The following is a 13315-nucleotide window of genomic DNA, read 5'->3' as shown; positions in this document are numbered from 1 at the left end:
GATATAGTTTTGATACAAAGTTGTGAATGCATATTGGATATGCCTTCCTGCTTGTACTGGCATTACTTCCTTCATTAATGCTGTTTGTAAACTAACAGATCTCTCTGAAGTAATGTTTTCATTTACATGATTGTTAGTCATGGAAATGAGTAATAAAAGTCTGGTCAACAGACCTTAATCAGCTAGGTTAGTTTAGTTCCATTTTTATTTTCAAGATTTGTGATGGTCAATTCTCAGAATGGAGTTTTGCACTGAACACAAATGAAAATTTAATCATAATGCATAGATACAAGGATTAAACCTATAGCAAATAAAAAGTTGTCAATGTTCTGTTTTGCAGAACCACCACATTACCTCTCATGTAATATAGATACAATCACTGCAAATTCATTAAGAGTCACTTGGGAACAATATGATCAAAAATTCAGCTCCGGTTTTATTAGAGGTTACATGCTTTATATGAAAATGGATAATCAAAACTGTTCAGTACAAGGATCCAAACCATTAATACATCCAGGTAAGTGATCCTCTTTCTCCAGAATAATATATCTTTAAGTGAAATGTGAACTTTATTTAGGAATTGGTAGACAGTCCTTCTAAGCACAAAAGAAGAAACATACCCTATTTTTCGGATTATAAGACACACTTTTTGTCTCCCAAAAGGAGGTGAAAATGTCTGTGTGTCTTATAGACTGAATATTCCTTAAGCCCTGCCCACCCGCCGGCAATTTTGTAGCCTCTACACACCTAGTTTTTCTTTTAGGTCTTTTTTGGTTCTTTTGCCTTTTTTCAGCCCATTTTCGAGGCTTTGTTTGGCCTGTTTTTTCAAAAAAAAATGAGCCAAAAAAAGCCTCAAAAACGGGCAGAAAAAAAGACTGGAAAAGCCCCCAAAAAAGGCCCAAAAATAGGGTGCACAGAGGCCCAAAACTTTTTTTTATTGTTTTCCTCTTCTAAATTTAGGGTTTTTTTTTGGGAATGCTGACAGGTGTGTCTTATAGTCAGGTGTGTCTTATTCTCTGAAAAATATTGTAGTTCATAAATCATATTTTTATATAAATAAATAAAGGTAATCCAAGAGGAAAAACAAAGTTGAAAATTCCTAATAGTAGCTCAAGCTCTAAATCAGTGTTTCAAAACCTCAGCAAACTGAAAGTTGTGTGGACTTCCAGCTAGAGCAGGGGTCTCCAACCCTGGTCCCTTTAAGACTTGTGGACTTCAGCTCCCAGGCTGGCTGAGGGACTCTGGGAGTTGAAGTCAACAAGTCTTAAAGGGACCAAGGATGGAGACCCCTGAGCTAGAGGATTCTGGGAATTAAAATCCATACCTCTTGAAGTTGCAAAGTTTGAGAAATACTACTTTAGAGAGTTGCAATGGAGGAAAAACTCAAGTATATTTTAATTTTGAAATACTCTGCACTTGGTTTTTTTCTGAATGTTTCCATCTTATGAAGGTTGGTTTTTCTCTTCAAGATAATTGGCTGATTGATACAGACCTTTCTTCATTTTCAACATTCCATTTCTTTTTAAAATTAAAATTGTTGTTATGCTTTTAACCAGTTGCACTGTTTAACTTCTACTATTAATTCTAGCACAGTTAGGCTACAGTGGGAGGTTGGTCATGTGCCGGTTCACACATTGTGCTAAGCCAGTTTTAAAAGCAACTGAACAAGTGAATGGTTGGTCCATACTATTAGACTGAAAATGAACATATTATTTTTACCAGTTTACAATTTTTTGTATTTTATCAGAATATAAAATACAAAGGAGAATAAAAATAAAGGGAAACTAGTGGGAGGAACAGAGGAAGACAAGAGAGGGTAGGGTAGAAGTGGGGGGAAAGGCACTGACTTCTGACTCTTTTTAGCACAGGCGAAGATAATAACATTACAGCCTCAACTGTTCATTTTTGCACAGTAATATATACTGTTCCAATTCTATAACAACAAATCTATCTAATTGAAAAACCAACATCAAAGTTTCATCCGTCCCCCCCCCCCCACATCACAAGCACTAAATCCGGAAATGGCTTCCAAACAGAAATATAACTAGATACATTCTCTTCTTTGGATAAACAATTAACCATTAAATAAAACCTGGTTTTATTTAAATATTTTTCAAGCCACTCTTTTGCAAAACCACAAAAATCCATCTGTCTCCATCTTAGCTCCCTCTTGTGGTCAAGGTTATTTTTTAAAATAAATCAGTTAATGCTTCCTAACCATTGAGAATCATAAAAATCAGAATGTTTCGGCCAACAAAAACAATCCAAAGCAATAAATTACTTAAAAGTAATAAAATAGAGCCACATCTTTCTGTCCTTATATTTCACCATCAAAGATACTCCATTCCTCCTTATTTTAGCTTGCTTTCAGCAACCTTCTTCCTTATTGTTTAAGAATAAAAAAAGTTTCACAAAATGATGCAGATCTTCAAAAAGGAGTAACAGCCTGTGGTTAAAAATAATAATAATCCTTTTTTAATTAGTAAATATAATAATCCCGCAAAGTGATTAAGAAATGAAAGGCATGACTTACTGTCTGTTTGAAAAATGAATTCCAGAACAGCTACTTTTTCCACAAGTGATTAGTCTCCCCTTCCCACACCCCCAGCTGAACAGCTTACCAGCCACTCCGAAGCACAGTTCCTGAAACTACTTGCAGACTGAATGGAGCAGGGGACTCCAACCTTGGTCCCTTTAAGACTTGTGGACTTCAACTCCCAGAGTTCCTCAGCCAGCTTTGCTGGCTGAGGGACTCTGGGAGTTGAAGTCCACAAGTCTTAAAGGGACCAAGGTTGGAGACCCTTGCTCTAACCCAGGGAAATCATAAAAACAAAGGAAACACGGTTCCCTTGCTATTAACTGAAGAAGCTTCAGCTAAAGGAAAGTCTCCCTAGACTGATCAGTCGACCATGTTCCTTGGAAGTTCACATTATAGCTTGCCTGAGGATCTAGGTCAGGCCTGTCAAACTGATGGCATGCGGGCTGAATATGGCCCGCACAGGCTACGCTCATCCTGGCTCCGCAAAGGCAAAAAAGTCACGATCGAATTTGACATCCCTGGTCTAGGCCCAGTCACAGCGGCCACCTTGCCACGGCCAACTCGAAGCGGCCAACTCACCATGGGACAACTCAGTGTGGGATAACTCAATGCAAGATGGAGTTATGTGTTATTCCATCACTGCACATGGGCTGTGGCTTGAGACCAGGAGCCATGGCTTAAGACAGTTCCAAGGACTGCTTTCCTCTGCACTAACAGCCCCCTCCTACTTCTCTTAATGCAGAGTGAGTAGGACTAATCTTGTGGCAGCAAGGACCGATTACAGGCCATTCCTTGTCAGGAGCATGCACATGCTGATCAGGTCATATTCATGTTGTTGACTGTTAAGCCACATTTGAGGCTTCAGTCGTCAAATAATGAATGTTATGAACCTACATAAAAGAGAACAACTTTTAAAAATCCTTGATGAAGCTTGATTATGAAAAGCAGGAATAGGTTTTTAGGAGTGGTTGTAAAGTAGCAGTGAAGGGGATGCTAGGATGTCATAAGAGCCTTTCATCTTACAATAAAATTAATATTTGCAGAGAGCAAGTGAGGCTTTTGTTTGTGGCCTAAACTTTCTTCTTGAATGCAGGTAATCTGATGATATGCAGTTACAAAATTGAAAAACCAAACCAAACTGAATTCACAGTGAGACATTTGAAACCCAATACAAAGTACTTATTTGCGCTTCAGGCTTATGCTGTAAATCCCAATTATACTGACAATGTCTTCTTTACACCAGTGTTTACACCAGATGATGGTAAGTCCTGCTGATTTGTATTTATTTACTATGGGTACAAACATGGAACTTCTTTTGAATTTTGGCAGCTTGAGTGTTTGGAGCCATTTTTTTTAATTTATTTTGAATATAATAATTTGCATTTCTACACATTTCTATGTGCAGCAGCAGCCAAAAAAGCTAATACAATCCTGGGTTGTATAAACCAAGGCTTAGAATCAAGATCATGTGACGTATTAGTGCTGCTGTACAAAACCCTGGTAAGACCACACCTGGAATACTGCAATCAATTTTGGTTACCATATGACAAAAAAGATGTTGAGACTTAGGAAAAAGTTCAGAGAAGAGCGAATAAGAAGATCAAAGGCCTGGAAACTAAACCATGAAGAACGGCTGCAGATTTTGGGTCTGGCTAGTCTAAAGAAAAGAAGAATTAGGGGTGACATGATAGCAGTATTTCAGTATTTGAGGGGCTGCCAGAAAGAATAGTGGGTCAAATTATTCTCCAAAGCACCAGAGGGCAGGACAAGAAACAATGGTTGGAAACTGATCAAAGAAGGAAGCAACCTGGAATTAAGGAGAATAGAATAGAATAGAATAGAATAGAATAGAATAGAATAGAATAGAATAGAATAGAATAGAATAGAATAGAATAGAATAGAATAGAATAGAATAGGTTTTATTGGCCAAGTGTGATTGGACACACAAGGAATTTGAATTGGTGCATATGCTCTCAGTGAAAAGATACGTTCATCAAGAATCATAAGGTACAACACTTAATGATAGTCATAGGGTACAAATAAGCAATCAGGAAAGAATATCAATATAAATCGTAAGGATGCAAGCAACAAAGTTACAGTCATATAGTCATAAGTGGGAGGATATGGGTGATGGGAACGATGAGATTTATAGTAGTGCAGATTTAGTAAATAGTTTGACAGTGTTGAGGAAATTATTTGTTTAGCGGAGTGATGGCATTTGGGAAGAAAACTGTCCTGGTTTCTAGTTGTTCTGGTGTGCAGTGCCCTGTAGCGTCATTTTGAGGGTAGGAGTTGAAACAGTTTATGTCCAGGATGTGAGGGGTCTGTAAAGATTTTCATAGCCTTCTTATTGACTCCTGCAGTATACAGGTCCTCAATGGAAGGCAGATTGGTAGCAATTGTTTTTTCTGCAGTTCTAATTATCCTCTGAAGTCTGTGTCTGTCTTTTTGGGTTGCAGAATCAAGCCAGACAGTTATAGCGGTGCAGATGAAATATATTTTCATTATTCACCAAAGTTTTCTGACTCTTCAAGGATGGCCATACTGGTTACATCTGAGATACATCTAACTGTGATGTAACGCAAGGCTTCGGTGCAGGTGGTCCTTGATTTACAATAGTTCATTTAGTGACTGAATTTACAATGGCACTGAAAAAAGTGACTTATGGCTGTTTTTCACATAAACGTTGCAGCATGGTCACATGATCAAAACTTGGATGCTTGGCATCTGGTTCATATTTATGATGTGTCCCGGGGTCATGTGATCATCTTTTTCCCATCTTCTGGCAAGCAAAGTCAATGGGGAAGCCGAATTCACTTAATAACTGTGTTACTAACTTAACAACAATAGTGATTCACTTAACAACTGTGGCAAGAAAGGTTGTAAAACTGGTCAAGCTGTTAACAACGGTTTCGCTTAGCAACATACATTTCTGGTTCAATTGTGGTCATACGTCAAGGAGTACCTATAACCACTGACAAATTCAACTGTCTCTGGAATGTTAGGAGCTTATCGGATGTCATATACCAAAAGTGTTCTTTTGCCATTGCTTCTACCTAGAGACCCCTGAAAAATAACTAGCACCAACTGTGGATCTGTGATGTCGGTAGTGCATCCTTCATGAAGCTGAGTGAGAGTGAATCAAAACTCAATGTATTTTTGCCTTGATTAGAGAGTTAAGATTTGCCAAACTATGAAAACAAGCATGCTATCTGGAGACAGACAGACAGACAGACAGACAGACAGACAGACATAAACTGGGTCATTGGCAACCACATTTTTTAAATTAGCCCTTGCTGGCATTTTCCAATTTAGAATAAAATAGAATAGAATAGAATTTTTTATTGGCCAAGTGTGATTGGACACACAAGGAATTTGTCTTGGTGCATATGCTCTCAGTGTACATAAAAGAAAAGATACGTTCATCAAGGTACAACATTTACAACACAAATGATGGTCAATATATCAATATAAATCATAAGGATTGCCAGCAACAAAGTTACAGTCATAAAGTCATAAGTGAAAGGAGATGGATGATGTGAATGATGAGAAGATTAATAGTAGTGCAGATTTAGTAAATAGTTTGACAGTGTTGAGGGAATTATTTGTTTAGCAGAGTGATGGCCTTCGGGAATATAATTCTTCATCAAGAAATAGATAGTTATTAATGTTATGTTTCTATTTTCCTAAAAAATAATTGAAAAATCTTTTTTTCTTTAAGCTTAGCCTAAGAAATCTGTCTTATTGTGTTGAAGAATTACAATTAAACATTTAAATGGAAGTGTACCTGATTTTCTTTCCAACAGGAAAATGGCTTTTCAATCTACTTTATCTACTACTGGTTATCCCATTAGTAGTGATGTGTATCTGCTCCAGGAAAAATAGTTGGTAAGTGCACAGCAACCAAAATATAACTGTAGTAGATTAACACGCAGCAGACATAAACATAACAAGCAGTAGAGAGAAAGCAGAGCTGCTTAAGTCATTTTTTTGCATTAGTCTTCATGCAAAAAGAAACTATAGCCCAGTGATGGCTAACCTTTTTGCCGTCATGTGCCAAAAGTGGGGGGACCGCGGGACTCACACACACATGTGCTCACACCCATAATTCAGTGCACCCCTTCCCCCTGCGCATCCACACGTGACCCCCCCTGCGCTCTCCCCACTTTTGGCACGTGATGGCACGATGGGCCCAGTAGGCCCATTTTTTGCCCTCCCCAGGCTCCAGAAGCTTTCTTGGAACCTGGGGAGGACAAAAACAGCCTTCCCCACCCCCCTGGTGGCCCTCCAGAGCCAGAAACAGCCCGTTTCCCAACTTCCAGTGGGCCTTGAAGGCCCAAAAATCAGCTGACCAGCTCACACATGTGCGCTGGACTGAGTTAGGGCAACACTCATGTGCCCATAGATATGGCTCCACGTGCCACCTATGGCACACGTTCGCCATCATGGCTATAGCCCAACCTATCAAAAATCTAATCATAAAAGACAGATTAGAAATAAAAATTAAAATAAGCAAGAAAATGGTAAGAGAACAGCTCTCTGATCTTGATGAATATAAACCACTGGGACTTGATGGATTACATTCCAAAGTTCTAAAGGAGCTGGCAAGTGTTATCTCAGAATCATTGTACCATTTCTTTCAAAAATCCTGGAGCACCAGGAAACTACCTGAGGATTGGAAAAGAGCTGATGTGGTTCTCATCTTCAAAAAAAAAAGAAGAAGAAGTGGGTGGGGGGACCCAGATTCAAGAAACTAACAACTAAATCAGCCTAACATCAATACCTGAGAAGATACTGGAAAAGATATTTAAAAAAAATAGATTTGTGAACATCTAGAAACAAATAAAGTTATAACTAGAAGGCAGCATAGGTTTGTTAAAACAGATCATACCAAACCAATACTTAATTCATTATTTGACAAAGTGACTAAATTAGTAAACCACAGCAAAATGCTGTGGACATAGTATGTTTCGATTTCAGTAAGGGTTTTGACAAAGTAGACTAGAAACTACTTGGTAAGCTAGAAAAATGTCGGATAGACAGCATCACCACCAAATGGCTTTGTAACTGGCTGACAAGCCATATTCAACAATTAGTCCTTAATGGTACTACATCTATATGGAGGGAAGTAAGCAATGGGGTATCACAAGGTTCTGTCTTAGGCCCACTACTCTTCAATATCTTAATAAATGACTTAGATAAGGGGAAATCATCAAATTTGCAGATGACACTAAGCTGGCAGGAATAGCCAATGTCCCAGAAGACAAGCTCAGGATCCAAAAACATCTTAACTGACTTGAACAATGGGCCCTATCCAACAACATGAAATTTAATGTGGAAAACAACAAGTTTTACACTTAGGCAGGTAAAACCAAAGATACAAGTACAAGATTAGGCTAAACCTGGCTCAAAAACAGGAACTATGAGAGGGACCTTGGAGTCCTAGTGGACAATCACTTAAATATGAGCCAGCAGTGTGCGGCGGCAGCCAAAAAAACCTAATGCAATCCTTGGTTGTTTAAACAGAGGCAGAGAATCAAAATCACGTGAAGTATTAGTACTGCTTTATAAATCCTTAGTGAGCCCACACTTGGAATACTGCATCCAGTTTTGGTCACCACATTACAAAAAAAGATGAGACTTACAAAAAATGCAGAGAAGAGCAACTATGATAATTAAAGGCCTGGAGACTAAAGCATGAAGAACGGTTGCAGGATTTGGGTATGGCTAGTCTACAGAAAAGAAAGAGTAGGATGACCTGATAGTATTTGAGGGGCTTCTACAAAGAAGAGGGGGGGGTCAACTTATTTTCCAAAGCACCAGAAAGCAAGACAAGAAACAATGGATGGAAACTTATCAAAGAGAGAAGCAACCTGGAATTAAGGAGAAACTTCCTAACAATGAAAACAATTGAGCAGTGGACCAGCTTTGCCTCCAGAAGTTACGGGTGCTTCATCACTGGAAATTTTTAAGAAGAGACTGAACAGTCACTTGCCTGAAATTGTATGGGGGTTTCTGCTTGAGAAGCGGGATGGACTAGAAGACCTCCAAGGTCTCTTTCAGCTCTATTCTGAGAAGCATCCTTTGTCAAATTAGGCAACTGTAAAGACAGTTTTAAGTGTTCAGTTGCCCTTGACATTTTTTAATGTGGGAACTGAGTCTTAAGTGCCTATATTTAAACTGAGTTTTGTTTATAAAACATGCTTTTCCACCTTTATGAAGAAAAAAGGTAATATCGCCATCTCTCTTTTTTTCCCCCAGCGTAAGGAATTGTTTGTGTCCTGCAGTACCCCAACCTAAAGTGACTCCATTTTTCAAGGTAAGTTTATATAGAATAGAATAGAATTTTTATTGGCCATGTGTGATTGGACACACAAGGAATTTGTCTTGGTGCATATGCTCTCAGTGTACATAAAAGAAAAGATACCTTCATCAAGGTACAACACTTACAACACTTAATGATAGTCATAGGGTACAAATTTAACACTTAATGACTTGATAGTCATAGGCTACAAATAAGCAATCAGGAAACAATCAATTACAGTATAAATCGTAAGGATACAAGCAACAAAGTTACAGTCGTACAGTCATAAGTGGAAGGAGATGGGCGATGGGAACGATGATAAGATTAATAATAGTGCAGATTTAGTAAATAGTTTGACAGTGTTAAGGGAATTATTTGTTTAGCAGAGTGATGGCATTTGTGAAAAAAACTGTCCTTGTGTCTAGTTGTTCCGGTGTGCAGTGCTCTAGGGTAGGGTTTTGAGGGTAGGAGTTGAAACAGTTTATGTCCAGGATGTGAAGGATCTGTAAATATTTTCACGGCCCTCTTCTTGATTCGTGCAGTATACAGGTCCTCAATGGAAGGCAGATTGGTAGCAATTGTTTTTTCTGCAGTTCTAATTATCCTCTGAAGTCTGTGTCTTTCTTGTTGGGTTGTTGCAGAACCAAACCAGACACTTACAGAGATGCAGGTGACAGACTCAATAATCCCTCTGTATCATTAAGGAATAGCATTTAATCCCCATTTCTCAATCTGGTGTCCTTGAGATGTGCTGATAATGCAACTTCTGGAGTTCCTATCCAGGATGTGGGAGTTGAGATTCATGGATGTTATACTACATCTAATAGGCATTGACAGCCAAGAGAGGGCAAAAATAGCATCACACTGTTGCAATACAAAATCCATCTCTTCTGCATTTAGTCGTGATGTTGCATAGATGCACGTAAAGGGCAAAGCTAGAATTCTGATGGTGCAATGCTGCGTTCCTCATTTTTACGAAAGTAGAAGACACCTTGGAACATGTGCATAAAAAGCAGCTAATTTTGTATAGCTTTTGGAAAAACAAATCTCTGTACTGTACTGCCCTAAACATTTTGGAGATAGCGTATGAAAACAGATTAAAAGACTTTGGAAAAAAAGGTAAGGCCCACATTGCAGGCCCACATTGAGGAGCATCTACTATATATTCAGACTTTTTATTTATATTTTGTTAGGGGACTCAGTATTTCATTTCTGAGTGCATTCTTTAGATAGAAAGGCATTTTTGCCAAAAGATATAGTTAGTAGCTAAAATAAATGAATGGCTAATTGATATACACAGATTTACAAGTAATTCTGATAATTACCTCAGTAGCCATGTCAGGTAAAGTGATTTGGAATTGGCGGTAAAATTTTCCGACACAGTATTCTCTATAAATATGCAGGACTCATACTGTAAATCTGTAGTGATTAGCTACAAAAATGATGGTGATGGTTATGTATTGGGATAATAAGTATCAGGAAAGAATTAACCAATCTGAATTAGAAAAAAGGCCTGTGGGCTTCATCTATCTTTTCAGTTGACCAATGTGCTAACATCTCCTCTTCCCTCATGACCCCAACCTTGATATATAAAAAAAGATTCTATCTCCTTTTAAATAAGATTCTATTATTACTCTATGAATGTACCAGACCTCTGTCCTTGAATGGAGGGTGAGAGTATATTCTGATATTTGAATATCTATCATTCTATCTGCTCTTTATGTGCCTTTTTCATTCAGTTTTTCATTCAGTTGTTTTTCACACGCAGATGAGTCTTGGAATAACAGAAGTAAATGATATGATTCCTAACCAATTAGTCATGCTGGAGAAGCCTCAGGAATTCGATCCCAAACAATCTACTTTGGGAATATTATTAGAAAATATGACATACTCTCAATCCACCTATTACCCGGAAGTGCAGATAGAAGAGAGAAGAAACCAGAAATTCAACTCAGGTGTCACATCCTACAAACCTCTCCAAGACTTTGGTTTTACAAGCAGCCCAAACCCCTGCACCCCAGAAGCATCCCTCTATTCAAAAGACAATTTGAATTACCTCTACCAAACGGAAGTGCTTCCCTCTATGATCCAAGGAACCGATTCTTCCTGTTCTGTACATTGGCTAGATTACAGACCTCAGTGCAGCATAACTTCCAGAAGAAATATAGACTATTAGATTAATATCCATATCGGTTATTACCGGTATATTAATTTCAGTTTGCTGTGAGCAGCTTTTAAATAACCAGTATTATGTGTTTGCTGGTCATTATAACTTCTGAACCAGTGGTGGGTTTCAAATTTTTTTACTACCGGTTCTGTGGACGTGGCTTGGTGGGCGTGGCAGGGGAAAGATATTGTAAAATCTCCATTCCCACCCCACTCCAGGGGAAGGTTACTGCAAAATCCCCATTTCCTCCCGATCAGCTGGGACTCGGGAGGCAGAGAATAGATGGGGGCAGGGGCAGTCAGAGGTGGTATTTACCGGTTCTCTGAACTACTCAAAATTTCCGCTACCGGTTCTCCAGAACTGGTCAGAACCTGCTGAAACCCACTTCTGATCTGAATGTCAACTAGTGAAGTTGGGAAAATTCTGAAGAGGAAAAGATGGGACAGTCTCTTGTATTGATGAAGAATCAAGCTATTCTCAACCAAACGTGGACCTGACATGCAGTAAATATGCATACTTGAAAAAAGAACCTCTCTCTCACGAATGTGAAACAAGATGTACAGGGTTGCATCATTTCCAGATGAATAAGAAATAATATTTTTTAAAAATCTCTTTAACTTCCTACAACTTGATTTCTGTCTGCAGTGTTTTATTAAATCACCATTCAGTTTCTTTGCAACTTAATGGAAATGGTTTGCTATTGTTTTCTTCTGGAAATTTTTAACTTCTGTCTGCTCTGTACCCCTGGTATGTTCTTTTCATCTCCAACTGAGCTACTGTTTTAATTGTTGGGGGAGAAACCAAGATCAGCCAAGTAGGAGGTGCCAAAAAAAAAGTGTTTCTTATTTTTCTTTAAAAATGGGTTCCTTTGGAGTCCATGGAAGGGCAAATGACAAAAACGTGTGATCGCCCCAAAGGCTACCTCCATCAGATGTTTGGGACCCAGTATAAAACTGTAGCAATCGTGTAATGGAGTCATTATGTGTTGTTATTTTGGTGTAATGGTTTGCTGGGGATACCAAGCAATCGATTACGATTTTTCCTTATTTCCCCATTTTAGGGAAACACATGCCTAATTTAATAATTGTGTAGTTATAGAACTGACTTATAAGAAGTATATTAAAAATTGGAGGTTGTAACTGTGTTCGTATTTTACTGTATTGGAAAGAGTTGGAAGTCAATGTATTTTTTCTTTGGTTTTTTTTTTTTTTGTATCCTGTTCTCCCCTCTCCCTTTAATCTTTATTTTTATTGTATTTTATGCTATCATAAACCTTAATAAAACTTTGAAAAAATAAAAGTGTGAATAGCTAGGGGTAGCAGGATCAGCAATCAGTGGCTTTCCAGAGATATATCTGATTTCTGCATAGCAGGTGTCCTGGAGGGTAGGGGGCAAGGAAGACCAGAGAGTGGAATGGAACTGAACAACTGAGTCCCTTGGCTGCCATGAGGTCAACCCTACCTGACAATGGCCACCTTGCCTAAAACTCACTGGGATTATCTGCCAGTTTCTGAAGAGCTCTTATTGCTTGATGCTGTTGTGACCTAGGGCCAAGTAGTTATTACACAACACAGTCCTAAACAAACATATTTTATTAGAACAGCTGAGAATTACTTCACTCTCAGCTTAGTCCAAATTTATTCCAAAACAAGTCCTTCAGAAAAAGTCCTTCGGCCTCATCACAAACCTTTATCTGCTTTGGCACCCTGCCAAAGGCTTTTCTTGGCAAAGCCCCACGAAGTTCAGAAACAAGACACCGACAAGAAACAAATGTAGCAACATTGCTTTTCTACAAAAAGCCCAAGAGCCTTTGCTGCTCTTTTAATTTATTTTATTTTATTTTTATTTTATTCAATTTTTATACCGCCCTTCTCCCGAAGGACTCAGGGCGGTGTACAGCCAAGTAAAAAATCACAATATCAATATTAAAAGAAATTAAAACAAGCATATTATAAAATGGCCAGATTTTAATCATCTTAACTTTTAACTTTTAACTTAACTTTTAATCATCTCCTGACCTTACTCCCGAGTCGTCCTTTTTTGTTTAGCTGCTCCTCCTGTTCCTCTGCCTCTCTGCTGTCTGCCTCTGGCCCTGATCCCATCTCTGCCTCTGACGCAAAGTCCTCATTCAGGCCTTCTGCTGACTCCAGGACTGGCCCATTGTTCTCCGCAGCCTCCTCACTATCTGACTCCACTGCCAGCTCCGCAGGCTGATGGTGGACCACAACAGATGCAACTTTACTGGCAGAAGGCAATTGGGATGCTATGTCAGGATTGCAAACAACTGAGGTGGATTGAATGCCTC

General features: G+C 38.7%; 1 protein-coding gene across 7 annotated transcripts in view; it reads left to right on the top strand.

The window, feature by feature from the left end:
* Positions 1 to 12927, top strand: part of OSMR (oncostatin M receptor) — a 68112-nt gene extending 55185 nt beyond the window's left edge. For 6 of the 7 annotated variants that reach the window (XM_058170670.1, XM_058170676.1, XM_058170673.1 and 3 more), the window contains 5 exons: positions 341 to 517; positions 3633 to 3800; positions 6346 to 6427; positions 8801 to 8858; positions 10612 to 12926. In XM_058170670.1, the coding sequence (XP_058026653.1) occupies positions 341 to 517; positions 3633 to 3800; positions 6346 to 6427; positions 8801 to 8858; positions 10612 to 11019 (893 nt within the window). In that variant the 3' untranslated portion in view covers positions 11020 to 12926. Of the gene's footprint in view, positions 1 to 340; positions 518 to 3632; positions 3801 to 6345; positions 6428 to 8800; positions 8859 to 10611 lie in introns of all 7 variants that reach the window. The other variant, XM_058170677.1, reaches the window with a different exon arrangement.
* The last annotated feature ends 388 nt before the right edge of the window (positions 12928 to 13315 follow it).

The sequence above is a fragment of the Ahaetulla prasina genome, chromosome 2 (assembly GCF_028640845.1).
Source record: "Ahaetulla prasina isolate Xishuangbanna chromosome 2, ASM2864084v1, whole genome shotgun sequence".
Classification (NCBI taxonomy): Eukaryota; Metazoa; Chordata; class Lepidosauria; order Squamata; family Colubridae; genus Ahaetulla; species Ahaetulla prasina.
Note: the sequence above shows the minus strand (reverse complement) of the source record. Positions and strands in the feature narration are given on the sequence as shown.